This window comes from Saccopteryx bilineata, chromosome 1 (assembly GCF_036850765.1).
Source record: "Saccopteryx bilineata isolate mSacBil1 chromosome 1, mSacBil1_pri_phased_curated, whole genome shotgun sequence".
NCBI classification, from domain to species: Eukaryota; Metazoa; Chordata; class Mammalia; order Chiroptera; family Emballonuridae; genus Saccopteryx; species Saccopteryx bilineata.
Genome location: NC_089490.1, coordinates 308,512,370 through 308,538,266, shown reverse-complemented (window position 1 = coordinate 308,538,266; position 25,897 = coordinate 308,512,370). Strand labels below are relative to the sequence as shown.

General features: G+C 45.1%; 1 protein-coding gene across 4 annotated transcripts; it reads left to right on the top strand.

Annotated features, from left to right (window-relative positions):
• The first annotated feature begins 2,096 nt into the window (after positions 1-2,096).
• LAYN (layilin) lies at positions 2,097-23,167 on the top strand. Of its 4 annotated transcripts, XM_066247056.1 has the most exons (8): positions 2,097-2,340; positions 2,927-2,950; positions 5,613-5,910; positions 12,227-12,384; positions 15,981-16,013; positions 17,232-17,315; positions 20,525-20,627; positions 22,289-23,167. In XM_066247056.1, exons 1-8 carry the CDS (start codon positions 2,256-2,258, stop codon positions 22,653-22,655), a joined length of 1,152 nt encoding a protein of 383 aa, XP_066103153.1. In that variant the 5' UTR covers positions 2,097-2,255; the 3' UTR covers positions 22,656-23,167. The 4 variants fall into 4 exon arrangements, with proteins under 4 accessions (XP_066103153.1, XP_066103162.1, XP_066103171.1 ...); XM_066247065.1 differs by lacking the exon at positions 2,927-2,950; XM_066247074.1 differs by lacking the exon at positions 15,981-16,013.
• Positions 23,168-25,897: the final 2,730 nt, after the last annotated feature.

Below are 25,897 nucleotides of genomic sequence, written 5' to 3'. Positions count from 1 at the left end.
CCCTGGATCAAGATAATTTCACCAATAAAAAATTTGCGTTTTGTGAGCTTTCTTGGCAACCAGCCTTCCCCTGGTGACACCTCCCTGCATTACCAGGTGTAATGATTAGGTATTACTGCAACAATGCTGCATGACAATGTGACCTAAAACATTTACTCTTGATCACATAGATGCCTCCGTGGGCTTGGCCAGACAGCTGTGCTTCATTCAGACTGTGGGACCTTAGGGAGGGTCTGTTTCCACTACATGGTGGTTGATTAAAGCAGCTCTACTCTTTGTACCTTCCCTGGGATATACATGGACCAGTGGCTGCGGCAGCAGCGGCAGTGGGGGGATGGGTTCTGAGCTCTGTTCTCCTCAAAGAGCGGTAGAGAAGTTAGAGAACAAATAAAAATATGAAGCCTTTTCCAGTCTAGGCTCAGAAACTCAGGCCGAACAAGTCATATGGTCAAACACAAAGACAGGAAGTAGCGAAATATACTCTGCCCCTTTAGTAAGAGGAATTGCAAAGTCACATTAGGGTGTGGATACAGGGTGGTATGAAGAATTGGGGTTGATACTGCAATCTACCACATCAGGGTGACTGCATACCTTAACAAAATCTATCTGGACCTAGGGCCAGAGTATCAAAGGGAGAAATCAGGGCACAATTCAATTAATTGGACCAAGGCAACAGCTTCTCTAAGTTGTAATAAATGTAATATTGGGAGTAAATCTTTTGCAATTGACATTAAGTGTCCAGCTTTCTACACACTTGAATATCTGTTTGCCTTATCAACCCTTCACAAAACTTTAAAGGCCACTTCTAGTGTTACCAAGATTTAATTGAAACTTAGGCAAAAAAATTAAAAAGAAATTCCTTCGCAAAGGCCATACAGACATTAAGTAAAGAAAAGCAGGACTGGAAACAGTATCAGATACCAACCCTGGGGCTGAGTTTCATCATAGCAGCTGATTGTTTGGAGAATAAGAAATTCCTAGAAAGACTGTATGTTGGATACAAGATATTCTAATTTGGAAATAAAAACTAGCTGTAAATGAAATTCCCATAAATTGCTGTTTTCTGCAGTAGCAGAGCTTCCCCATGTTATCAGCTGGTCCTGAAGCAGGCCACTCCCCTCACTGCCTCCACCGCCACCCCAGCCTGTACTCAGACCTGCTGGTCTAGAATTGCAGTGGCTCAAGCTGAGACCAAAGCCCAGAAGCGGGTAGCCCTGATAGAGCTTCTGGAGGAAGCTTTATGGAGGAGGACAAGGCAAGATCAGACCCACCTTTGGCCACTTAGTACCTTCGCTTTTACACAGGAGGCTAATGTTATTGTCGGGATATATTTGAGAACACTTTGCCTACTGTAAGAGGCAAATGTAAAACATAACTACTGTGAGAGTTTAGAAGAAGGAGCACACTTTGATGAGGCAAGCTTTTCCAGAGGACCTGGGATCACTCTGTGCTGGGGAAACAGTCATCTCCTATCACAAGTTCAGGGCTGAACAATCCCCCAGCCTCCCAACACGTGCCTTACAAAAGCAGTACAATAGTATTTCCTTGCTGAATTCAGGTGACTCTGAATTTAGTCTCTGGAGGAGATGCTCTCCTCTCAACCAGAATTCCAATTCTTCCTCCTTCTCTGGACGTCATCCACCCTGTCCCATAACTTGTCTGGCCAGTGGCACACGACCTACCTCAGCCTCTGCTCTCTGCATGCACCACGCCTTTCTCAGGAGTAGCCGCGTGCGCCTGCCTGCACCCCACCCTTCCCCCAGGTCTTCGTGCCTTGCCACTCCCATTGACCCACTCTGCAGCGCTGAGTGAATCTGGCTATGCCCCCAGAAGTGGGGCGAGATGAGTCCTGTTTTCAGCCACAGCGCTCTCTCCATCAGATTTCAGATAAGCCACACCGAGGGTTTCCCAGCCCTGAGTCCTAGGCAAACACAGGATCTCCCCGGGAAGCCCGTTGTGGGGCGGGGAGCTGGCTCCCTCCGCCAGCTCGTCTCTGGCGGGCGGGTTTCTGGCGCCGAACACGTTAGAGAAGGCGATGGGGGCGGGCCAGCCGGCGAGGCTGCCCTCCGCCTGGTGACGTCCCAGGGGGCGGAGAGCGACTGGCTGGCTCCGCGCCCGCCCAAGCCCGTCCGGTGCGGGGTCCGTCGGTCCGCCAGGGATGCTGCCGCCGCCGCTGCAGCTGTGCACAGCGCTGAAGGTTCGTCCGCTGCACCGCGGCAGCGCCCGGGCGGCCGAGGGCGCCCCAGAGCCGGGCCATGCGGCCGGGAGGCGCGCTGCCGGCCGTGCTGCTGGCGGCGCTGCTGGCGGGGCTCCGGGGCGCGGCGAGTCGCCTGCTAAGTGGTGAGTGCGCCGGACGGGGCGGGCTCGGCTGACCCCGCACTGCGCTTTCGGGGCCGCTGCGCTGCTTCTCTGGCCATTCGTGGCCTGAGCCCACCCTGCTAGCGGACTCGGCCGTCCCGCGCACGCAGCGTCTAGGGGAGCGGTAGCCCCGTGGCCGAGACCCGCGCCGGCTTCCTGCGTACCTGCCTCGCTCGCAGTGCGTTCCCGGCCCGAGGTTACGAGACTTCGGGGGACGTAGGCTGAGTGAGGCAGTGAGCACAGCTGCCTCAGTGGGCTCCCCCTCCACTAAGTGCCGCACGGCCGACCCCGGCACCCCCATACAGGTGGGACTCGCCAGCTCCCTTTTCCTGCCCCCCACCCGGGGAGGTCTCCTGACCCCAGAGACGGCGGGTACAATGGGAACTCTGGGTCCGCTGTGCCGTGGAAACCTAGCCTGTTACTCCTGGTCTTTTGGGGCGTGGGGGGAGGGATGGCTGAATCCCGTGCTTGGAAGATTGGGAAAAAAGCCTAGTTTGCGCGGGACGAGTCCCGCCTGACTCCAAGGAATGACTCTCTCTGCTTCCTTCCTCCTGCCGTGTCTCTGCAGCCTCGAACTTGGATCTCAAACGAGGTACAGTGCTTTGCTTCTCTCTCGCATGCGTTCTGCATGGCGTGCGTAGACGGACCGGGCCCCTTTCTCTCTCAGGTCCGCCTCGCGGCGACTGACTGGCCAAGAGGGATGGAAGAGAATGGGAACATGCGCTCTGTTATTGTGCTTGAGCGGCTGATTTTAAAAACCTGAAATTGGTTTCAGGCTGGAGTGGGGTGCTGGGCGGCAAAAAGGGAGGTACTGAATTGGGCTGCTTGGCTTCTGCCGTTGATCCTAGGAAACAGGAGGCCCTCCCCTGCCCGCCCCCTTTCCTGCAAATAAGAAGAGAAAGACACTTCCTGAAGGCAGGGGAACCAGATGTGCCCCTGGGCCACCTGCCAGCTCTGGCTCTCTCTCTGGCACTTGTCAGCTGACTTGGGATATGTGGCCAGGCTGGACCATACAGGAAACTCCTTTAAGGTGTTATATTTTCCCTTGATAATCCAACAGGGTTTAGCAGTGACTACCAGTAAATTCAACTGCAGTTTATGTTTTGCTGGTCACTTGTTTTGGGGTTCCTGGGGCTCATGCTTTGTCCTGTGCTGGCTCATGTGGAGTTGCCTGTAAGGACTCATAAAAGCTGGGCTGTCCCAGCCTTCTCCCCAGGGAGCAGCCCAGCCACAGCCTCTCTGGAATACCTCTTTAGCGACAATGCCCCACTTCTGAGGCCTCCTATTTCTCTGGCACTCCAGTCCTATTAGAGTTTATTTAACATAGCAGAATGACACAGAAATAAAGAAGATGCAAAAGTCTTATAACTTGTTGCTTATTGAGAATTTCTTTACCAATGCGATGAAAGAAGAAACAGAAAATAAAAGCACAGGTGCTCTCTGTACTATCTGGATGTGCTCTGTTCCCACTTAGCATGGAAAATGCAGTTAACTGGCCTTTGGCCCTGTATTCTGGGCAGGGTTGACAATAATAAATGCTATCTGGCTCCCTCTACAGCTACAAAACAAATTAGGAAAATGAGAACATTCCATAAGGTTTGGAAAGAGGTTCCCAAACCAAAATCCTTTACCCCTTGCTTATGGCAGCCATTCACACCCCCAGCCCACGAGTTGGCTCTCCTCTTGTTGAAATTTGGTTTTCATTTTGTACATCTGGATCCAGAAACCTACTCTGTCTGACCCTGAGGGCTAGGAACTGGCATTTGATTCCATCTTCCCAGCACTTGATCACAGTGCTAGGCATAGACTATGCAGTCAATACATGTTGATTAAACAAAGAAATAATGAGGCTGTTTCAGGTGCAGCAATGCTTCAGGTACCCAAATACTAGCTAGGGCAGTGAACAACTGGTTATTTGCTCCTCAGTAGAATTTCACTTCTGTCCAATGTACTCTTCCACCCTACAGGTGTCAGTCATATGAAACACATTACTGCGCTCCCAGTGCAACCCAAACCTGGGGGAGTGACCAATACAGTTCACTGGTTACTTGCATGCTTTTGTAATTAAATCTGGGCTCTGACTTAGGCAATGCTGCTGATAGCTGTGTGACCTTAGCCAAATTCTTTAATTTATCTAAGCCTCAGTTTTCTCATCTATAAAATGCGGCATAAGCAATATCTACATCATGGACTTACAATGAGAATTCAATGAGATAAATAATGTATATAAATATAAAACACCTTAGCATAGGTCATGGCACATACTGAGAGTTCAGTAAACCTGCGCTGTCTTTAGGCAAGATCAGCAGCAGAAAACCTCACGGATTTGATGCTCGTAGCTTCTGCTTATTAAACCATGGATTGGGTGAATTCTCATTCCAGCCACATAGGCAGAGAGATACAGGGTAGAAAAGCCCACACTCAATTTCAGAATGCCTGTCTTTTCTGAAGGGAGCATCAGAGATGACTCACCTAAAGCTCCAAGACTCCCTAATAGCATGAAAGTGATTTGTGTGCCTTTAAGTGAAACCTTAAGTTTTCACCTACCTCTCTTTTAAAGGATAGTCAAAAATGTCTGGCCCTGGCCGGTTGGCTCAGCGGTAGAGCGTTGGCCTAGCGTGCGGAAGACCCGGGTTCGATTCCCGGCCAGGGCACACAGGAGAAGCGCTCATTTGCTTCTCCACCCCTCCGCCGCGCCTTCCTCCCTGTCTCTCTCTTCCCCTCCCGCAGCCAAGGCTCCATTGGAGCAAAGATGGCCCGGGCGCTGGGGATGGCTCTGTGGCCTCTGCCTCAGGCGCTAGAGTGGCTCTGGTCGCAACATGGCGACGCCCAGGATGGGCAGAGCATCGCCCCCTGGTGGGCAGAGCATCGCCCCTGGTGGGCAGAGGGTCGCCCCTGGTGGGCGTGCCGGGTGGATCCCGGTCGGGCACATGCAGGAGTCTGTCTGACTGTCTCTCCCTGTTTCCAGCTTCAGAAAAATGAAAAAAAAAAAAAAAAAAGTCTGCTGTTCAAGAATCTGTAATGGAACAAACAAAACATGGAGTCCCTACACAATATAGTTTAACTCACTGCATCTTCATGCTGTCAGGGTTATGAATTTGCTCTGAGTACCCTAACTGACATTACAACAGTCCACAAATGAGTAATCAGAATTCTTGCCCTAGGGGATGGCTTCATTCACATGACTCCAAGCATCTTGCCCTGGTACCCTTTGGAGAACACTGAAATAAGTTGACTTTTTTTTTGTTCTCTAGGGCAGCCAGTCTGCCGGGGTGGAACACAGAGGCCTTGTTATAAAGTCATTTACTTCCATGATGCTTCTCGAAGACTGAACTTTGAGGAAGCCAGAGCAGCCTGCCAGAGGGATGGGGGCCAGCTAGTCAGCATCGAGTCTGAAGATGAACAGAGACTGATAGAAAAGTTCATTGAAAACCTCCTGGCATCTGATGGCGATTTCTGGATTGGGCTCAGGAGGCATGATGAGAAGCAAAGCAACAGCACAGCCTGTCAGGACCTCTACACTTGGACCGATGGCAGCATATCAACTTTCAGGTAAGTGTGTGGAACCCACAGTGGCTAACTCACCTGACTTAACTAAAAAAAGGAAGCAGGCGAGCTCCAGGGTGTTGGGGCATGAGGAAGAGGAGAAGGCCTACCCAGGCAGCAGGCCTGAAGAGATGACAGCACCAGAACAGCCTTGACAAAGCAGTGTGGTGAAGGTGGTGAGTCAGCCTCCATCTGGGCCGGACTCCTCCTATCCAGAGAGCCCTGCTCAGGAGGGTGTGGCCCGGAGCATTGTTTCAGTGGCGTGCAATGCTTCAAGCCAATGGCTCTGGCTATCTGGCTCTTCAGACTAGAACTCCAGTGAGAGATTGAATGTCTGGGGGGCTAAGATTTACGCTAGGACCTCAGACCACAGCAATCATAATGACGGGCAAGAAATCAGAGCCAAGACCTAATTCTACATATTGGCCAAGAGAGGACTTAAGGAAGCCGGGAGTTTGTAGAACCCTCCTAAACCCACAGCATCAAGACTGACTCATTTCACAACCCACCCTGGACTATGGCATTGCTATCGCCTCCCCACCCCCACACACCCCAAGAAATGCAGTGATAAGGACAAACATCAAAAAATATCAAATTAAAAGGCAAACACAAGGCTGGGGAAATGTTGTAATAAATTTAACAAGGAGTATCTGTTTTATGAGTTTATATAAGTCAATAAAACACTAAACATCTACTTAAGTTAATAAACCCCAAAGATAAAGAGTCAAAGGACCTAAGCAAACATTACAGAAAATACAAAATCTAACTGGCAAACAATCATATGGAAAAAGAAAAGTTTAAACTCAATCAAAAGAAGGAAGGTTAAAATATTATCTTTTTTTTACCTATTACATTTGAGACAGCATGTCAGCATCTACTAAAGTCTGGCCATTATGCTGATTAGATCCACATCCTCATCTAAGTTCCAGGAGTACCTCCTCCATGATTCTCATGGGCATTTCTTCCTGGGAGAAACTTAAAAAGGACGGTTAATAGACAGACTGCATTCTCCACCACTGCAGCTGGTTTCACGGCCACAGTGAGAGTTAGTCTTCTCTGCTGTCCATTCCTCATCCCCCTCACGCTCTGCTCAGGAAGTGGGAGGCCCAGTCACCTTGTACTTCTAAGGCTGCGGTGATGGCACTTTTCCATTAAACATCAAAATTGGGCACTTGAGTACCAACAGGTACCTGAGTAAATAACCTGAGTGCCAAACATATTTCTTTCTGCTCATAACGTGTAACAGCAGACATACTTCCTCCTCATGATCAAGGTCAGTTACCCTCTGCCAAGATAATGAATCCTACCTGCTGGTCCCTAGGCACAAGGATCCCAGAGTGCCCAAGTGGCAGCCATGGCTCATAATTAATAAGGTTCTTGTTATATTTTCTAATGAGCACCCTTTGGGTATCAGGACCTTTAAACTCAGAGAGCCCAGCATTGCAGAGACCAGAAGTACAGATTCCCCACCACTGCAGCTGGTCCCAGGGCCACAGCTGACATTTATCCATGTCCTTCCTCTACTGTCTGGTGACAGTAATAAAGCTATTGCTGCTTCTACCCCTAGGCTCCCAGACCCATGGATTCTTACTCTCGGGAACACAAGGTGATAACAAAGGTCACAGATGCAAAGTGTACACTGCATCTTGGAGGATGGTGCTCTGTTCTCACAAAGTCTTGCCCCTAAGCTAGTGCTTCAGCTGTGTTTTCAACAGCTCTGTCAAGCTGGCAGCTTCAGGAGAGTGTGATATATGATACGACTAGCAAATCCCACTCCTTTACTATAAAAGTAGACCCCTTGGTCTGATGAGATGGTACTTGGGATTCTGTGCTGGTAGATAAAATACTGTGTAAGCCTTTGGACAGAGATGCAGACTAAGGCCCTGAGGCAGAAAAGACAAACCCATACCCAGACTCTGTGTCTATTCCTGTCAGAGTGAATCACCGTAAGGTGTCCAATGGAGTGAACTTGCTACCAAGTGCCAGGCTGGGCTCCCAGGGTTGGAGCTTTTTCAGGAACTGAGCATCTGTCTCTATTGCTGACAGATTAGATGTTTAGCAGTTTCTAGATCATCCTTGGAGAGTAGAGACCAGTAATGTTGACTCCATGCATGGCTTCCATCCCTGCCACCATGGCTATTCTAGTAGATGTCCACTGCACCAGCACTGGGGCAGCTGGTAACAGGCTGGCTGACATCTACTAGCTGAGTCGTTGTGTCTCCCTCGTTGTTTAGGGCCTCTTCCATGACAGATGCTTTCTCATGGCCTTTACCATGTGACAGTCTCTTACTTTATGCCTATTTCCATCTTTCTTGTCATATCACTTTATCCAATAGCTCCTTATCCCCATACTTTTACTCTTTTTCCTTTTAGAAAAAAAAATTTTTTTTGATCATCTGGCCAAGCTCTCTGCTTAGTCTCTGAGTTCTTCTATAGTCTAACTTCTATTAACTACCACCTAAACTCTGGACATTGGGAGCATGTCCTCGTAACATTTGATCTTTCAAGATCACTTTTGAGTGGGGCTATGGTGCAGCTGTTGTCCATCTGAGCTGTACTCCATACTTGGCTGACCTAGCCACAAACCAAGCTTGGGCTGGCTCTGTCAACTAGATACCACATAAGGGATAGATACCACATAAGGGATCCTCTTATACAGCTACAGGTGTAAGCTGAGGAGGAGACTGTGGTGCAACAATGGGAGATGTCATGGCAGTCTGCTGTACCCTCTCATACAGTGCCCTGTGGTCCTACTCATACAATGCCCTCAGTCCTATATAAACCTTTTCCATCTTCTAATGGATTGCTTCAAGGCCTGCCTGACCTGTGACTATGTGTTTCTGATAGTTCCTCACTCATGATGGGCAAGTTGGATTAAATGGTCTCTTGGTGCTCCTTGCATAGTAGCAAGCCAAGTGATTCTCAGCTACAGATGGAATGGCTTTGCTACAAAATCCTAGGGGTTTGTGTTGTGATTCTCTTCGTTGGGGCTTTTCATAAACTCTGCATGGTATTATTTTTCCTACCACTGATACCTCTAAGAATAGGGTCTACTTGGTCATATGGTCCAACTGGCAAGTCTGTTGGAACCACAGCCCAGACGTGCTTCAGAGTCCTTTTCAGTCCAGGACCCCACTCAAAACCAGCTGTGTTTGTGTCATTTGGTTTTTTGGACCAGAGCTGTATTCCCTAGGTGTGAAAATGCTACATCTAGAACCTAAAGAGGCCAGCTAGGTGCCATGCTTCCTTCATCAAGTTATTGCAGGCTGCTTCAAATTACTGCATGAACTCCTTTAATTTGAAAGGTATGTTCTGGCATTCCCTAGATCACTAGACACCTATACATTTTCATGAAGTACCAGGTTTCTGAATCTTCATAAGGTTTATCTCCAACCTTTGGAGCACATGAGTCTTACTAAGGCCTCCAATATATTAAATGCTTCTTTTTTTCTTTTAATAATTTATTTATTGGTTTTAGAGAGAAGAGAGAAAGAGAAAGGGAGTGAGGAGGAGCAGGAAGCGTCGATTCATAGTAGTTGCTTCTTGTACATGCCTTGATTGGGCAAGCCCAGGGTTTCTAACCAGCAACGTCAGCATTACAGGTCAATACTTTATCCACTGCACCACCACAGGTCAGGCCCAACTGCTTCTTGCTCATCTGATTCAATGAGCATGGTGTCAGCAATATAGTGGGCCAGTGTGATTTTCTGCAAGATATCTAGGCAGTCTAAGTCTTTTCACATCATATTAGTGCAGGGGGCAGGAAAGTTTGTATAGTCCTGAGGGAAGACTATACATGTGTACTGTTGTCCACTCCAAATAAATGCAAACTGTTTCTGATTCATTTTCCTAATAAAGATGGGAAAGAATGTGTCCATTAAAGCTGCATACTAGGTGTTGCAAGCCAGTGTGACTCGTAATTATGCAGGTCTCCAGTAAGAATGGTGGAGGATTAGAAAATAAACACAGAGAAAAAAAGGATGAGATTGGGAGGACTCATTGCCATGACTGATGGTCTTCAAGAGTGAACCTGCACCCCCAAAGCACTTTATTTATAGTGCAGAGAGAAAAGCCATTTGCAAAACAAAGAGAGCTCAGACACAAAGTCACATTTCCAAGGTAAACCAAGAATTCTCACAAGTGTAGAACCCCCCCCCCCACCATGCATAACATCTTAACTTCATAAAACAAAGGGTAAAAAGAAAACTGCCTCCAGTATCTTAAGGGACATGGGGAATGAGACAAGTAGAAACCGTCAGCATTATAGCTAACATGGAGCTGTGATGAAGGGCATGTAGATTGCCTTTACCGACTTACTCAAACCATCAGAGGTTGTGGGGAAGAGCTTAGCCCTTTGGCTTAAACCTTAAACTGCGAGGACTTTTGTCAGCTTGCAGTCTCCCATACTAGGTACCAAGGGCATGTTAACCTGCTCTAGCAAAGATACCACGTAAGGTATAGCCACTGCAGTTGATCTTCTACTGGCTTCAGTATTATCACTGAGGATTTGCCTGTTTTGTTTTTTTGTTTGTTTGTTTGTTTTTTGCAGAAGGCAGACTAGTGAATTAAACAAAGATATGATAGAGAATATCACCTTTGCATTCTCTACTTTCTCTACTCACTATTTTCTGTCATCTCCCTCTGAATAAGACATTGTTTTTATTTACTCTCTTGAAGAGAGCGGGGAAGAGTGTAGTTTCAGAGGCTTCCACTTGGCCTTCTCCACTATTATAGCTCTTACCCTATAGGCTTTCAATTTATATATTTGAGGGCTTGGGAAGAACCACTCAATGCTGGGTCCAACTGTGTGCTGGTACCAGGCCAGGATTCCACTTGATACGTGCACCCAATATGATCCCACTCTAATGTGTAGCTTTGATGAAACCTCAAGTCTTTGGATATCAATGTCAACTTATACCTTGTGTCCAAGTCTTTATAATAATTGGGTTTTTTTTTTCTCAGTGCTTGGTTATTGGAGTAAGTGGCTATAGGTCCTTTTTGGAGAACAGGGGAAATTATGACCATATGCACTGCCATGGTGTTGCAGGGTCTTTCCTCCTTGGAACCTAGCCTCTCCTATCAGTGAGTTCCAAGCCTTAAAGCTGGCTCAAGTCCAGAAACCAAGTGCCAGCTGTAATAGTCCATGTATTCTATCATATGTGAAAAGAAATGACATAAAGCCATAGGCCAGTGGGAAGGAGAACAGACAAGTCAGTGTAGGAGGCCCACCAGTGGAGTTAGAAAATAGCCTGGAGGTAACTAACGAAGTGAAGAGGCCAGCCCCAGACGGGCGCCCACTGTCCAAGCATAGTGTCCAAGCAGTGTTGCAAAGTGAGCTGTTGTCCAGGCACAGAAAACCCAGGGGGTACAGCAGATGATGTTCCTTTTGGTAGATGTCAACATAGCACTCAAGCAGAGCCATAATGGGGTGCTATGAGGAGACCTGTTTCTTAGTTATCTCCTAAGGATGATCTCTGGCAAGAGTTATGCAGAGTAGCAGGGCTCAGCTAATAATTTGAGCATCAGGGCAAGATCTGAATGCTGGAAGGAAACAGCTTGGGTGGTAACAGACAGACTAGAGCCCAGCCTTGGGTCAATGTATGGCGTGGGTGCTCATAACACTTAGACTCTCTATGGAATCCAAAATCTGGCACCCAAATTTCCAGCTGGATGGCAGCACCATTTATTCCAAGTACCACTGGACTGTGGAGCCGAGGCTGCTAATGCAGCCCATCCAGGATCCAGGGAGACAAAGATGAGAACTATAGCAGTGGAGGCTGACAGAGGGGCTCATCTGTCTGATGAACTAAAAGCAACTAGACAAGGCTACATGGCCCCCTTCTCTCGTCCCTGTCCTTCCCTGCTTTGCCTGCCTCTACATTTTGGAAAGTCTTCCTAGGACTGGAAAAGTGTGAGGAGATAGGAGCAAGGTCAGTTCTGGATGAGATACAGCCTGCCTCTTCTCAGTGCATCTGATTTCTAAACAAACCCAGTTATGAAAAAGCAAGAAAGAAATAAGATATCCAGGCTGCACCGCTAGCTGCTTTTCCTCATAATTACTCTGCAGACATCATATGGTAATTTATTCCTCCCTCCCTACAAAGAAGTTGTGGCGCATGTCAGATGATTAGTTGTGATGTCCTTATTATAACACACGTGACTGTTCTCACTGGCAGTACTTCAGTTCCTCCCTCTCTCTGCATCGTGTTCTAAAGCAGAATCTTAAGTTCATGGCTCAGTGGAATCTGATGGGGAAACAAAGGCTTTGACGTCATGTGGTATCCTTCTCCAGTTGCCTCCACTTTTGACCCCTTTCCTACAGGAACTGGTATGTGGATGAGCCTTCCTGTGGCAGCGAGATCTGCGTCGTCATGTACCATCAGCCATCAGCACCCAAGGGCCTCGGGGGCCCCTATATGTTCCAGTGGAATGACGACCGATGCAACATAAAGAACAATTTCATTTGCAAATATTCTGATGGTATGAATCTTCTACCAAGTTATGTGCCTGAATCTCAGTTTTCTTTCCCATTTCTTTTTTTTTTTTTTTTTTTTTTTTTCATTTTTTCTGAAGCTGGAAACGGGGAGAGACAGTCAGACAGACTCCCGCATGCGCCCGACCGGGATCCACCCGGCATGCCCACCAGGGGCGACGCTCTGCCCACCAGGGGACGACAATCCGCCCATCCTGGGCGTCGCCATGTTGCGACCAGAGCCACTCTAGCGCCTGGGGCAGAGGCCACAGAGCCATCCCCAGCGCCCGGGCCATCTCCGCTCCAATGGAGCCTTGGCTGCGGGAGGGGAAGAGAGAGACAGAGAGGAAAGCGCGGCGGAGGGGTGGAGAAGCAAATGGGCGCTTCTCCTGTGTGCCCTGGCCAGGAATCGAACCCGGGTCCTCCGCATTCTTTCCCATTTCATTAGCAGCTGCTAGTTTCAAGAACTTACGTGGTCTCTGAGAAAGCTTCTTGCAAATGCCAGCAATATTAAACATTGGGGATTCTTGTAAAGGAAATGTAGTGCCCCTTCCTTATTGAGGAGTAATGTTAGCAAAGGAGAGGGGTGTCAGGTTCTAGGAGATGGGATGAAGAAAAGAAGGGGTCTAATTTAAGTATAATAAAGCAGAATTGTGAGAACTTCAGGAAACAAAAGAACCTCTACATGGACAATTGCAAACTCTTATTCTTTCCTCATGTGGTGTTGGCTGTAGGAGTTTGGAATAAAGAAAAAAAATATGAAAAGAAGCTGGCCATTGCTCCTATAAGTCTTCGAACAGCCATTTGAGATTATTTTCTGGGGCTTTAAGGAAACAATAATGATCAGACGTGATAGATGATAAAAAAATAACACCAATTTCACAGACTTTGAGCAAAGAGCAGAACATCAGTGAGCTCAGATTCCCAGGCCACCCCCTGTACACCTTGCAGATTCAACTGGCATTTGCTTCTAGATCTGTTAAGGGTTTTCACTGTAAGACTATAGTCTCATTCTGCTGGAGTTTCCCAAACTCCTGCACTATATCTGACTTGGATCTAAACTTGAAGGGATTTTTGGTCTGTCCTTGAAGTTTCTCTACTCCCTAAAGCCAACTGCTTGGCTCCAATTCTACATCCTTTCCTGACAGGAATAGAATGGCTTGTTTTATCTAGTTGGTTACTAAATATTTCTATCGTTTTTAAATTGTTTGAATTGGACTATGCTTTTGAGGCAATATTTGCTATGCAAATATTTCTACCCCCTAAAATGAATTCTTTGCTCTGGAGTCCTGGCCCTCCCCACTATACAGTTATCTTAGGCAGGGTGATTGCAAAGACAGAGGCTGTCTTAGTGGGTACCTTTCAGAGCAATAAAAAATGAGGAGGGGAGAGACTAAAGAGAACAATTGGCCCTGGCCGGTTCGCTCAGTGGTAGAGCATCAGCCTGGCTTGTGGAAGTCCCGGGTTCCATTCCTGGTCAGGGAACACAGGAGAAGCACCCGTCTGCTTCTCCACCCTTCCCCCTCTCCTTCCTCTCTGTCTCTCTCTTCCCCTCCTGCAGCCAAGGCTTCATTGGAGCAAAGTTGGCCTGGGTACTGAGGATGGCTCCATGGCCTCCACCTCAGGAGCTAGAATGGCTCTGGTTGCAACCGAGCAACAGCCTAGATGGGCAGAGCATCACCTCCTAGTGGGCATGCAGGAGTCTGTCTGTCTGCCAACCCACTTCTCACTTTGGAAAAATACAAAAAAAAAAAAAAGGACAATTAAATGAAATATAAAATGATAACATCTGGGTGGAGAATATATGAGAATTCTTTGTACTATTGCAAATTTTCATAAATCTGAAGTTATTTCAAAATAAGAAATTTTAAAAAAATTTCATCTGGAAAACCTTCCATTGCCTCTCAAAACTGCCTATTTACAAGTTTGTCCCCTTTACCACATGGTTGGCATGAGGTCTGAAACACATGTGTTTGGCCAGTTAATCCCTGCATGTGACCGATTCAGGGAAGGCTATTCAGAGTGGTTCAAACAGGATGGCACACTATCCATTATGCCAGAGTGGCAGGGACTGATTGAAACACCTAAAGCTAGATTTGACAGCACGGCCACAGAGTAGTAGGTGGCATACTAGCCAGCTCTGAACACTTGGTAACTTCTGGGGTAAGCTAAGGCATGGGCAGACCCAGTGAAAATCAGAGACAGGTTTTCAGAGGCGAGAGAATCAGAGACAGGTGGTCAGAGACGATGCCTTGCAGATATACTGTGGGACTAAAGGAAACACTGCGTTAATGTGCTGATTGCTGCAGCTTGCACAGTGAATTGGGCCATGGAAAAACAGGACAATGAGTAGATCATGTGATGTTATTGAATTACTTTGTATTGTAACATCAGCAAATCAGTATTTATCAATATTGTCCTGTATGTCCATATCTTATGGCCAAACTGTAGAGTATAAGAACCTTAGATGAATGGGGCCATTTCTCATTTGCTATTTCATCTTCATTAGCTAGCACAGAGTTTGTTTCCTTGTGATTTTAATTTTCATTTGAATTTATTTAATTCAAATCCCAATTCAGCTACTACTTAGTAGCTGATTCGAATGAGTTGTGCAACCTCCCTGTACCTTGGTTTCCTCATATACAAAATCAGAGTAGTAATAGCACCTACCTCATAGGCTGTTATCAGGATAACTTGTGTTTCTTTCCAGAAAACACTTGGAGCATGATGTTTCTGTCATATAACATGCGCTATAGAAATGTCTTTTTTAAAATAGATTAATAGATTTCCATTACTTCTACAAATTCATGAATATATGAGAAGATGATTAAAAGTTTTTTTCTCTCTGAATGGCTTTGGCATTCTGGGCTTAGAACTGTGAATTCTGAAATCTTGCCCTTCGTGACCCCATCCCTATAAATCCTAGAGCATCTGATTAGCATAAGAAAGTGACTGCCTATACAAGAAGTTGGCACACTCACGGCCAAAAGTAAAATCATTTGATATAGGCTGTCCATGCAACCTGACTTTCCTGAGGCTCTGAAATAGTTAAAATGACTCAGGGTTCTAGATCACCAGTCTCTACTTAGGGGTTGGCCAGTGGTCTGCTTAGCCCCTCAACTACTTCCATTGCTTGGAGTTCAGTGTTTGTTGCTTCCTAAAACATCCCAGTAAGAATAGTTAAAATGTCTTAAATTGCTTTAAAATAACTCAGGCCTTAGTGGAGTGGGGGAAGAGTAGAGGTTAGTGTTGAAACTAGAGTAGCCATCTGTTGATAAGAGTTGCCGCTGAGTGATGGATGACTTACTGAGTGAAGGTTCATTATACCAGTCTTTCTATTTTTGTGTATATTTGGAAATTTTCATATTTAAAAATTTCAAAATACTTTTTAAAAAATAAAAAACATGCCCAAGCAAAGCTGGGGAAAGCTGGCTTTGTGCACAAGTGATCACTTTGGTTTACTAACTTTCTTCCAGGCATCTAGTAAGACAAAGGCAGTTTATTGCGTAACTGAATGAGCAAATAAATGCATGCCAGGATCTGATTGGTTTCATTCAGATGGAAATTTAGTTATTATATTCATTTTTGTTTCCTTCTGCTACAGAGGAACCAACAGCTCCTTCCATGGGGCCAGGAGGTAAGCCTGTGTTTTGGTCTAATTCACAGCCCTTCTTCATAGGTTTAGAACCATATGGTCTTTCTGTTGGATGGTCTCTGGTGTTAACCCAGAACATGTAAACAGGCATTTGCCACATCAGCAGTGACAAGTAATTCATTAATCTTGCTCTCCAGCATCAAGTATTTCTCTCAAAGCTAAAGTGTAACAGTTGCAAATTTGGTTATGGATGTTACTTGTCATTATTGACAATATAAAGGGAATAACTTTGTCTAATGAAACAAATGAACCAAACTGATCAGTTATGGTCCCAGAAGTGAGTCCTCGACTCTTCCCCTAGTATCGTATGAGCCTTACTGCCAGCCTGATAACTTCATTCAGTCATGCAATAAACTACCTTTGTCTTACTAGATGCCTGGAAGAAAGTTAGTAAACCAAAGCGATCACTTGGGCACAAAGCCTAGCTTTTCCCCAGCTTTGCTTGGGCATTTTTTTATTTTTTAAAAAGTATTTTGAAATTTTTAAACATGAAAATTTCCAAATATACACAAAAATAGAAAGACTGGTATAATGAACCTCCATGTATCTTCCATCACTCAGTGGCAACTCTTACCAAGGCTTCGGTGCATGAATCTTGGCAGCAAGAGTCTCACCAGAAAGATAAAGACAGCTAAACCTCTAAGCCAACAAATCGTCCCCTTTGTTAGGTCGCCAAAGGAGGGACTCACAAGTCCTAATGAGTGTTATAAGAAATGTACTTATGCATCTGCAGAACAGATGGGCTGAGACCCTAGTGGCGTCAGCAGCCAGAGGAAGAGAAACCTCAGCCTATCTAGGATAGGGTTTGGCGGTATTTCCCACCGCAGGGGGAAGACTTCTATTACCTGTGGCAGTTAAACAATGGGGACGGGTGCTGACTAAGTAACTGAATGTTCAGAGAAGTGATGGGGGATGACTAACTGGCAGGATGTCCTGTCCTAGGGTCAGGCAGAGTTAAGATAGTAATCAGGATTGCTCAGGTGGAGAGTCACGAGAACTGCTCTGGCCCCCGGTCACCTAAAGTTCAACCTGGCTAGTTGAGGCTTTCGGTAAGGGGTCCTGGACCTGAACCTAACACCCTTTATTTTTCTATGTTTCTAAATGGCACTGGTCAAACTGCTTGAAACCGGTAGGACCTCAGGGAATATTTGGATTACGGTACCTTCCTCCAGGTTCTCAAGTTCGTGTGTCTGTCTTCAGGTGAAAGAACAGAGCTAGCCACACCCAAACTTCCAGAAGACACAGAGAAAGAAGATGCCAAAGAAACATTTAAAGAAAACAAAGGTTTGTACAGGACTCTCCAGGAAACATAGATCATGGGACTCTCTTGATCTAAAATTACCCACAATTGCATTCCTACTTTCTTTTTTTCCACAGCTACTTAAGAACGGAACTAGACAGGGCATTTGTGACTTCGCAAAAACTGCATGAAATGTTAGATGTTGTCACTGAAATATGCAAGTGGAACTATTCTAAGACAATGGGGAGATTAAACTACATGGGATAAAAAGTCTGCATGGAGATAGAGCCTTGGGAACCACCCAGAAGTCCTGGGAGGGGGATGGGCAGAGACTGAAAGAATAGCTGTAGAGAAATAAGAGCGGGCCCTGGCCAGTTGGCCCAATGGTAGAGTGTTGGTCTGGTGTATGGATGTCCGGGGTTTGATCCCTGGTCAGGGCACACAGAAGCAACCATCTGCTTCTCCACCCTTTCCCCTCCCCCTTCCCTCTCCCTCTCTTTCTTTCTCTCTCTCTCCCTCTTCTCCTCCCACAGCCATGGCTCAATTGGATCAAGAGCATTGGCCCTGGGTGCTGAGGATGGCTCCATGGAGACTGCCTCAGATGCTAAAAATATCTCAGTTGCCAGAATAGCCCCAGATGGGCAGAGTGTCAGGGTTGCCAGGTGGATCCTCATCAGAGCGCATGCAGGAGTCTATCTCTCTATCTCCCCTCCTCTCACTTGGAAAAAAAAAAAAGAAATAAGAGCAGAAGGACCCAGACCATGATGCATAATACACATAATTAATATTCATTTGTGAAACAAAAAGAGGAAATGGGCAAAAACATTTCAAAAGTTAAATCATAAAAGATAAAAATGAATGGGATGATAAACTGGAACACTAATGGACTTTCAACCTCGACTCTCACCTTGAGTTTCAAGAGGGAGATCCAGTTTTTGTCACTGGGCAACTATAAGAAAACCACTTAAGTTCTCGGTGCTTCAGTTTAATCATTTGCATAATGGAAGTAATAATATTTTTCTCACCTACCAGAGAAACTGTGTCCATAAAATAAAATAGGATATTGCAGTACTACAGTTAAATTCAGACACTAGCCACCCCAAATTAGCCCACACCCTACAAGGTTGAGGACTCAGACTCCAACAAGACTGCTTTCACATCAGACATCAGCCACAAGTTCTGGGATGCTTAGGCTACCTGCACATCTAACCAACTGACTGTAAATCCAGGGGGTGCCTGCAACCTCTTCTGGTTCAGTAATTCGGGAGAATAATTCTTAGGACTCAGGAAAATGCTATACTGATAACTACATTTTATAATAAAGAATACAAATCAGGATCAGCCAAATGAAAAATACATAAGGTAAGGTCTGAAAGGCTCCCAGTGGGGAACTTCTGTGTCCTCTCCCTATAGAATCTGGATGTGTTCACCAACTAGAAAGCTCTGTTGAGCTTTGGTGTACAGAAGTTTTATTGAGGTATCATTACTTTAGCATTATTGATTTGATCATTGGCCATGTAATAGAACTCAGTGTCGAGGTCCCATTTCCTCTCCACCTGCCCCCGACCTGAGACATCTCTGTCAGCATAAACTCTGATATGGTCTGAGGGGATCATGAATAACAGTCACTCTTATTATCTGAAAATTTCAAAGATTTAGAGCCCCTCCCTTCCAGGAACCAGGGACAAAGTCCTACCAAATTTGTTATTCCACAAAAGATAGTATGCAAAATTGTTTTGATAGAAGTACACAGTGCTCTGCAGGAGGTGGTTGGAATTTTTATTGCTCTTTGTTGTTATGGTGGTATTTAAAGTGGGTTTTATTTTGTGTGTAGGGGGGTTCAGCTTCACAGAAAAACAAAACAGCAGCCTCTGGATGGGTAGGAATCTTGGACCAGTAAGAGTAGGAAAGGGGTCTGCCCTCAATCCTCGATTCCTCCCAAAGCCCCTTGAAAGAAAATTTCTCTTGTTCTAGGACTTAAAGGACAAAAGAGGTCAGTAAAGCAGACTTTGAAGCAACTTCCACTCCTCCCCCCTCACTTCTCTTGGGCCCACTTGGACCCAGTTAGTCTCAGTCAAAAATGAGGGGAAGGTTCTATAGTCTGGTCCATGGGCTGCCTGTGACTTTCCCCTTCCTGGTAATAACCCTGAGACTCCTAACTTGCTTCTTTTACCCTCCCTGTCCTTCGCCCCACCTTGGGAACTACCATTTCTGTCTTTAGAGTCAAAGACTTCAACTGTGCCCAAGCAGTCCCTTCCTCATTAAGGGAGAGAAAGGATAAAGAGAAAGAATATCTTTTCTCTAGAATAAAAATTAATTAACAAAACTGCCCTTCTGATATTTTACATGAGATTCCAGAATTTAAAAAAAAAATTTTTTTTTAACAAGAGAGACAGACAGATAGGAAGGGAGAGAGATGAGAAGCATCAACTCATAGTTGTGGCACTTTAGTTGTTCATTGATTGATTTCTCATATGTGCCTTGATGGGGAGAGGGGGCCTCCAGCAGTGCAAGTGACTCCGTGTTCAAGGCAGTGACCTTTGGCTCAAGCCAGCAACCATGGGGTCATATCTATGATCCTATGTCAAGCCAGCGACCCCACACCCAAACTGGTGAGCCTACACTCAAGCCAGCAACCTCAGGGTTTCGAACCTGGGTCCACAGTATCCTAGTTTGATGTCCTATCCACTGCGCCACCACCTGGTTAGGCCAAAATTTAAATTTTTTTCTCTATTACCAAGGATAATAGGACAGGTAGAAAGTGCTCATTTTTTAAAGTAGATGCTCTTTGCCTGACCAGGCGGTGGCGCAGTGGATAGAGCATCAGACTGGGATGCAGAGGATCCAGGTTTGAGACCCCGAGGTCGCCAGCTTGAGTGTGTGCTCATCTGGTTTGAGCAAAAGCTCACCAGCTTGAACCCAAGGTCACTGGCTCGAGCAAGGGGTTACTCGGTCTGCTGAAAGCCCACGGTCAAGGCACATATGAGAAAGCAATCAATGAACAACTAAGGTGTTGCAACGCACAATGAAAAACTAATGATTGATGCTTCTCATCTCTCTCCATTCCTGTCTGTCTGTCCTTGTCTATCCCTCTCTCTGACTCTCTCTCTGTCTCTGTAAAAAAAATAATAAAAAAAAAATAATAAAGTAGATGCTCTTTGGAATACCCTGTGTTGATCATGTTGGTTATGCTTTTTCTTAAGCCTGTTTTGAAGTATGTAAAAGCATCACTAATGTGTGGTTTACTTTTCAGAAGCTACCTGGAATCTTACCTATATCTTAATCTCCTGTGTTCCCCTTCTCCTCCTCCTTGTGGTCACCACAGTTATATGCTGGGTTTGGATCTGGAAGAGGAGGCAAGTAAAACCTTCATCGGGTAATCCTTTGTGTCTTCTGCACTTTGAGATTTGGACATTGCCTCCTTCACTTAAATTAAAAGCCATGGCATGTCCCAGAAACCACCACTGCATATTTAAGAGTAAATTCTCTGCCATGCTCAGGACATTTATAAGTACCAAGATTTCTGCTTAGATGTGATTGAAAGTGATCTTGCACTCTTAACTCTTTTATATGATTTGAGGGGTAAAACTGTGTCATCTATATCAACTCACCCCTCAATGAAGTGCTCTCTTAAATGCATGCTCTCACTACAAAAAAATTTCGTTGGGTGAGTGAAGGAATGGATGGTGAGCCATAGGAAAAACATCTCTTTCAAAGCATTCTGGAAAACATATGAAACTAAATCCCTTTTATTCAAAATGAAATAGCCAAATGCTCTTAATTGATTTTTCTTTCCATTGGATACTTAATTAAAGATTGCTATAAAATAGCTATACCAATAGCTTAGCGCCACTCTGTGGTTCATGTGCTGAGATTATTTAAGTGCTCACAGCCTTTTAATTCCCCATTACTGTGGTACACATGGGAGAAGACTAGACTGGTATGCCCACTTTATAACTGGAGAACTAAGGTCCAATTTAAAATTTGATGCCCTTTGATGACCAATTTAAGATGAATTAGTCAGATTCCAATGTAGAACCTTCTTCATTTAATAACAACTTCCTTCTAGAATTATTGGTAATAAAGCAGTTAATACATGCAAAATGGGCATATAGTAAGCGCCCAAAACTGTTAGCTCTTACTATTTTAATCTGAAAATAGAATTCAGTTCAAAGAATTGCAGATATGTTTTACCTCTGTTTACTTTGCATTGGTTCTGGCCCCTCCTTACTCCGTCCGTTCAGCACCCGCCAGGACTTGGGGATAGTGACTCTGAAGCTGGGGTCTTATTTCAGAGGTTGTAACGTTTTTGTGCCACAGACCCCGGTAGCAGTCTGGTGATGTGTATGGACTCCTTCCCAACACAATATTTTTAAACGCATAAAATAAAAATACATTGAATTGCAAGGGAAGCAATTATACTAACATATAGTTGAGCAAAATATTTCCAGAAGTGAATGTGATATAGTAATACATGTGCCTCTTTATTAATGCTTCTTTATTTAGTGGTGGGTATAATGATCATAATTTTGAAGTAGAGGTAAATGTAAACTATTTTAAAGCATCTGTAATAACTGTGATATGATATGAAAATATCTATGATTTCTATTGTTCATCAAGTCGGGGATATTACTAATTCTACTCCGGCTTATTGCCTATATTTAGAATTGAAGAACATGCTTAATTTCACTGACAGGAGAAGTGGTATTTAATGTGATATTTCCCCCCATCATATTCTATTCATGGATCTTTTGGGGTTCTGAGGATCCCAGGATGAGCGCCTCTCTTCTGTGCTGTAGCAGCCAGCAGTGAATGGTGGTTATACAGTCACTTCAAACATAACAATACTGTCCTGTTTTGTCACCCTACTCTACCCAAAGCCCTGACCTGTTAAATTTAGATAGGTGAGCTGTGCAGCTTGTGACTGCCCAGGATGACTTCCTCCTATCTGACCAGGAGGCACAGGGGTACTCTCAGTCCCCTTGTCTAAAGTACTCAGCCCTGTTTTCTCTCCTAGGAAACGGGAGCAGCCAGGCCCCAGCACAAAGGAGCAGCATAGCATTTGGCCCTCTCCTTGCCAAGGGCACAGCCCAGACCTAGAGGTTTACAATGTCATACGAAAACAAAGTGAAGCTGATTTAGCCGAGACCCGGCCCGACCTGAAGAACATTTCATTCCGTGTGTGTTCGGGAGAAGCCACTCCTGATGACATGTCTTGTGACTATGACAACATGGCTGTGAACCCGTCTGAAAGTGGATTCGTCACTCTGGCAAGCATAGAGAGTGGCGGTTTTGTAACCAATGACATTTACGAGATCTCTTCAGACCAAATGGGGAGGAGCAAAGAGTCTGGATGGGTGGAAAATGAAATATATGGTTATTAAGACACAAGAAAAACACTTACACTGACAAGAACGGGAGAGAAAAGAGCAGCAAAATTCTTCTATTGTCTATAAGGTAAAACACTCAGAAGCACTATGAAAATGCTGTCAGGTCCTGAAGCCAACCCTGTGACCCTGTGATCCCTGTTAGCCCTCATTGAATCCCCAAAATGTGGCTTATCCTTATCCCAGTTTGTCCTTATGAGAGAGCACCTTGCCCAGGGTCTGGCACATGGTAGATAATAAGTGTCAGTCGCTTGGTGATAGCTGACTTGCAAGGGAAAGTGCTGTCATGGGCAGGGATGAGGCTGTGGCTGGGGGACTTCGGACACCCACTTCCCTCTAGGTTCTGCTTTTCTTCTGCATGCAGCAGCCCATGTTATCACAAAGGCGGAAACTACAGACGATTTCAAAGGCCACACATGCTAGCATTGGGCTGGCCTGCACATCAACAATTCTTATATCTCTTTTTGTCAGAGAATCAGAGCAAATAAAAAGCAGGATGCAGAATGTGACGGTGTGTCGACAGCCCTTCCTCTGCCTGTGGTCTCATGGAACCTTTTTAATTGATCCTGACATCCAAATTTGAAAATTCTTTAGAAACTAAAAATGATATTTGAGTCTTGGCTTGTAGGCTTATTTGTGTTCCCAGCCCTGACACTGCACGTTGTTCTGTCTGTGCATTTGTTTTAGTGCAACATTGACATAATATTACTAATAATGATAACAATTCTTCCTTTTTATTTTAGGAACTTGACTATTTCCAATATTTTTTTTACTCAAATCCAGAGAAAGGTTCGTGGCCTAACATCAGTCATTTACCCTTTGAAGGTCTGAAAGCCATTATAATTTTTTTTAAAGTGAGAGTTGGGAACATAGACTCCCACATGTACCCTGATCAGGATCCACCAGGTAACCCCCATCTGGGGCCAGTGCTTGTATCAACTGAGTGATCAGCACCTGAGGCCAATGTTTGGACCAACCAAGCTATCCTCAGCACCAGGGCAACACTCAAACCAATTGAGCCACTGTCTGCAAGAAGGAAAGAGGGAGAGAAAGGGTGTGGGGAGAGAAGCAGATGGTCACTTCTCATATGTGCCCTGACTGGGATTGAACCTGGGATGTTCGCATACTGTGCTGATGCTCTATTCACTGAGCAAACCAGCCAGGGCCCTGAAGGCCATTATTTAAATCACCAGCAACCTCCCTCTATCAGTTTACTAATCTTATTATTTTAACCATTTCTCATATATATTATTTTAAAGAGTTTAAAACTTTGATTCACATATAGAACCCCAAACTACATAAAGTTAACTAGTCTGGGTGAGAGCCGTATTGAATACAGTGGATTGGAACCACAGCCCAGTGACCTATCCTACTGGGACAAGGAACAAGATGTATACAAAAACATCATTTATGGTCCAACCAGGCGGTGGTGCAGTGGATAGAGCATTGACCTGGGTCGCTGAGAACCCAGGTTCAAAACCCCAACGTCATCAGCTTGAGCATGGGATCATCTAGCTTGAGCATGGGCTCACCAGCTTGAGTGCAGGGTGGCTGGCTTGAGCATGGGATCATAGACATGGGATCATGCCACGACTGCGAGTTGATGCTTCTCATCTCTCTCCCTTCCTATCTGTCTCTCTCTATCTCTCTTTCTTGCTTTAAAAAATAAATCATTTATGCCTGCTTCAAGGAAGTGAAATTTGTGGAATTACATTTCAAGCAAAAACAGTGACCACGTGGACTAAATGACTCATTCATTGCTCTGAATTATTGAAGTCCCTGTTTTGCTTCACACACCTTGGCTCTGTGCTCTGTCTCTTCCTCCTCTCCTGTACTCCTCGACCCTGGACACAATTAGGCTGAAAACGGCAGGTCTAGGGTCCTGCCTCCCTTTCAGCTTTGTACTTCCTGCACCACAGACAGCACCTCACACTGAGTGGACAATCCATCCTTGTTGACTGGATGAACAAGCCATCTTTCAGGCTGATTTAAAATAGTCTTAATATTTCAAAAGTTTGTAGGACCTGTTTTTACACTCCACCTGGTTTGGGAGGTAAGTGATTTAAGCACTCCCACTGCCTAGGAAGAAGGAAGAAGCTGGTAACTTGTGTTAACAACTTGCTTAAATTATGTCACTAAAACTTGAGATGAGGACCCATTCCTAAGGTTATGATCAGAGTGACCTCTTCAACAACTTCTCATTTCATTTGTGTGTTACCCACCCTGGGACCCACAAGCTTCTGCCCTCTGGTTTGCACGCAGCCAATCTTAGCTTGCTTTTAAATTATTCTATTTCTCTTTTCCTCCTCAGATTTACTAGCCTAAATTTATCCAACCCATTTCTATCTCTAATAATTGCACTTTATTAATTTAACAAACTTTTACTAAGTGTTTATGTTCAAATTGAACATTGGTTTATTTATCTAAATATCATTTAAAAATTTAGTAAATCTGTTTCATCATTTAAAACCATAGTTCCTTTTTCCCTGGCTGGATAGCTTAATTGGTTAGAGCTTCATCCCAAAGCGCAGATGTTGTTGGTTTGATTCTGGTTCAGGGCACATACAGGAAGAGGTTAGTGTTCCTCTCTCTCTCTCTCTCTCTCTCTCTCAATTTAATAAATAAAAATTGTTAAATAAATAAATAAGTCATAGTGCCCAGGGGTTTTTTCCCCCACTGTGACACACACAACAGATGAAATGTGTATATCAAACAATTCTTTGTGTCTATCCACTTCAAGAGAATTTATTGAATACCTATTATGCACCATACACTGTGCTAGATGTGACACACAGGCCAAGGCTTGGATAAATTGGGTTGTAGGTTATGTACATTTGTTAACATGCTAGCTACAAAGCTCTTTTTTCTCATGTTATTCATTCATTTATTCAAAAAGCTTAATCATTCCTACTCTGTGTCAGGAAATATGCTAAGTGCTAGGTATGAATGGTAAATGAGACAGACACAGGCTCATCTTATAGACCATACATTCTAATGAGGAAAGAAAATACACCAAAACATAAAAGAGTAGGTGGACCCTGGCCAGTTGGCTCAGTGGTAGAGCATCGGCCTGGCGTGCAGAAGTCCCGGGTTTGATTCCCGGCCAGGGCACACAGGAGAAGCGCCCATCTGCTTCTCCACCCCTCCCCCTCTCCTTCCTCTCTGTCTCTCTCTTCCCCTCCTGCAGCCAAGGCTCCATTGGAGCAAAGATGGCCCGGGCGCTGGGGATGGTTCCTTGG

Bases quoted from the DNA above. Each gene is read 5' to 3' on its own strand.
- LAYN (XM_066247056.1), top strand. From the start codon at position 2,256: ATGCGGCCGGGAGGCGCGCTGCCGGCCGTGCTGCTGGCGGCGCTGCTG. The intron at 16,014-17,231 runs GTAAGCCTGTGT...GTCTGTCTTCAG, and splicing joins TCCTTCCATGGGGCCAGGAG to GTGAAAGAACAGAGCTAGCC. The intron at 20,628-22,288 runs GCAAGTAAAACC...TTTCTCTCCTAG, and splicing joins GTTTGGATCTGGAAGAGGAG to GAAACGGGAGCAGCCAGGCC.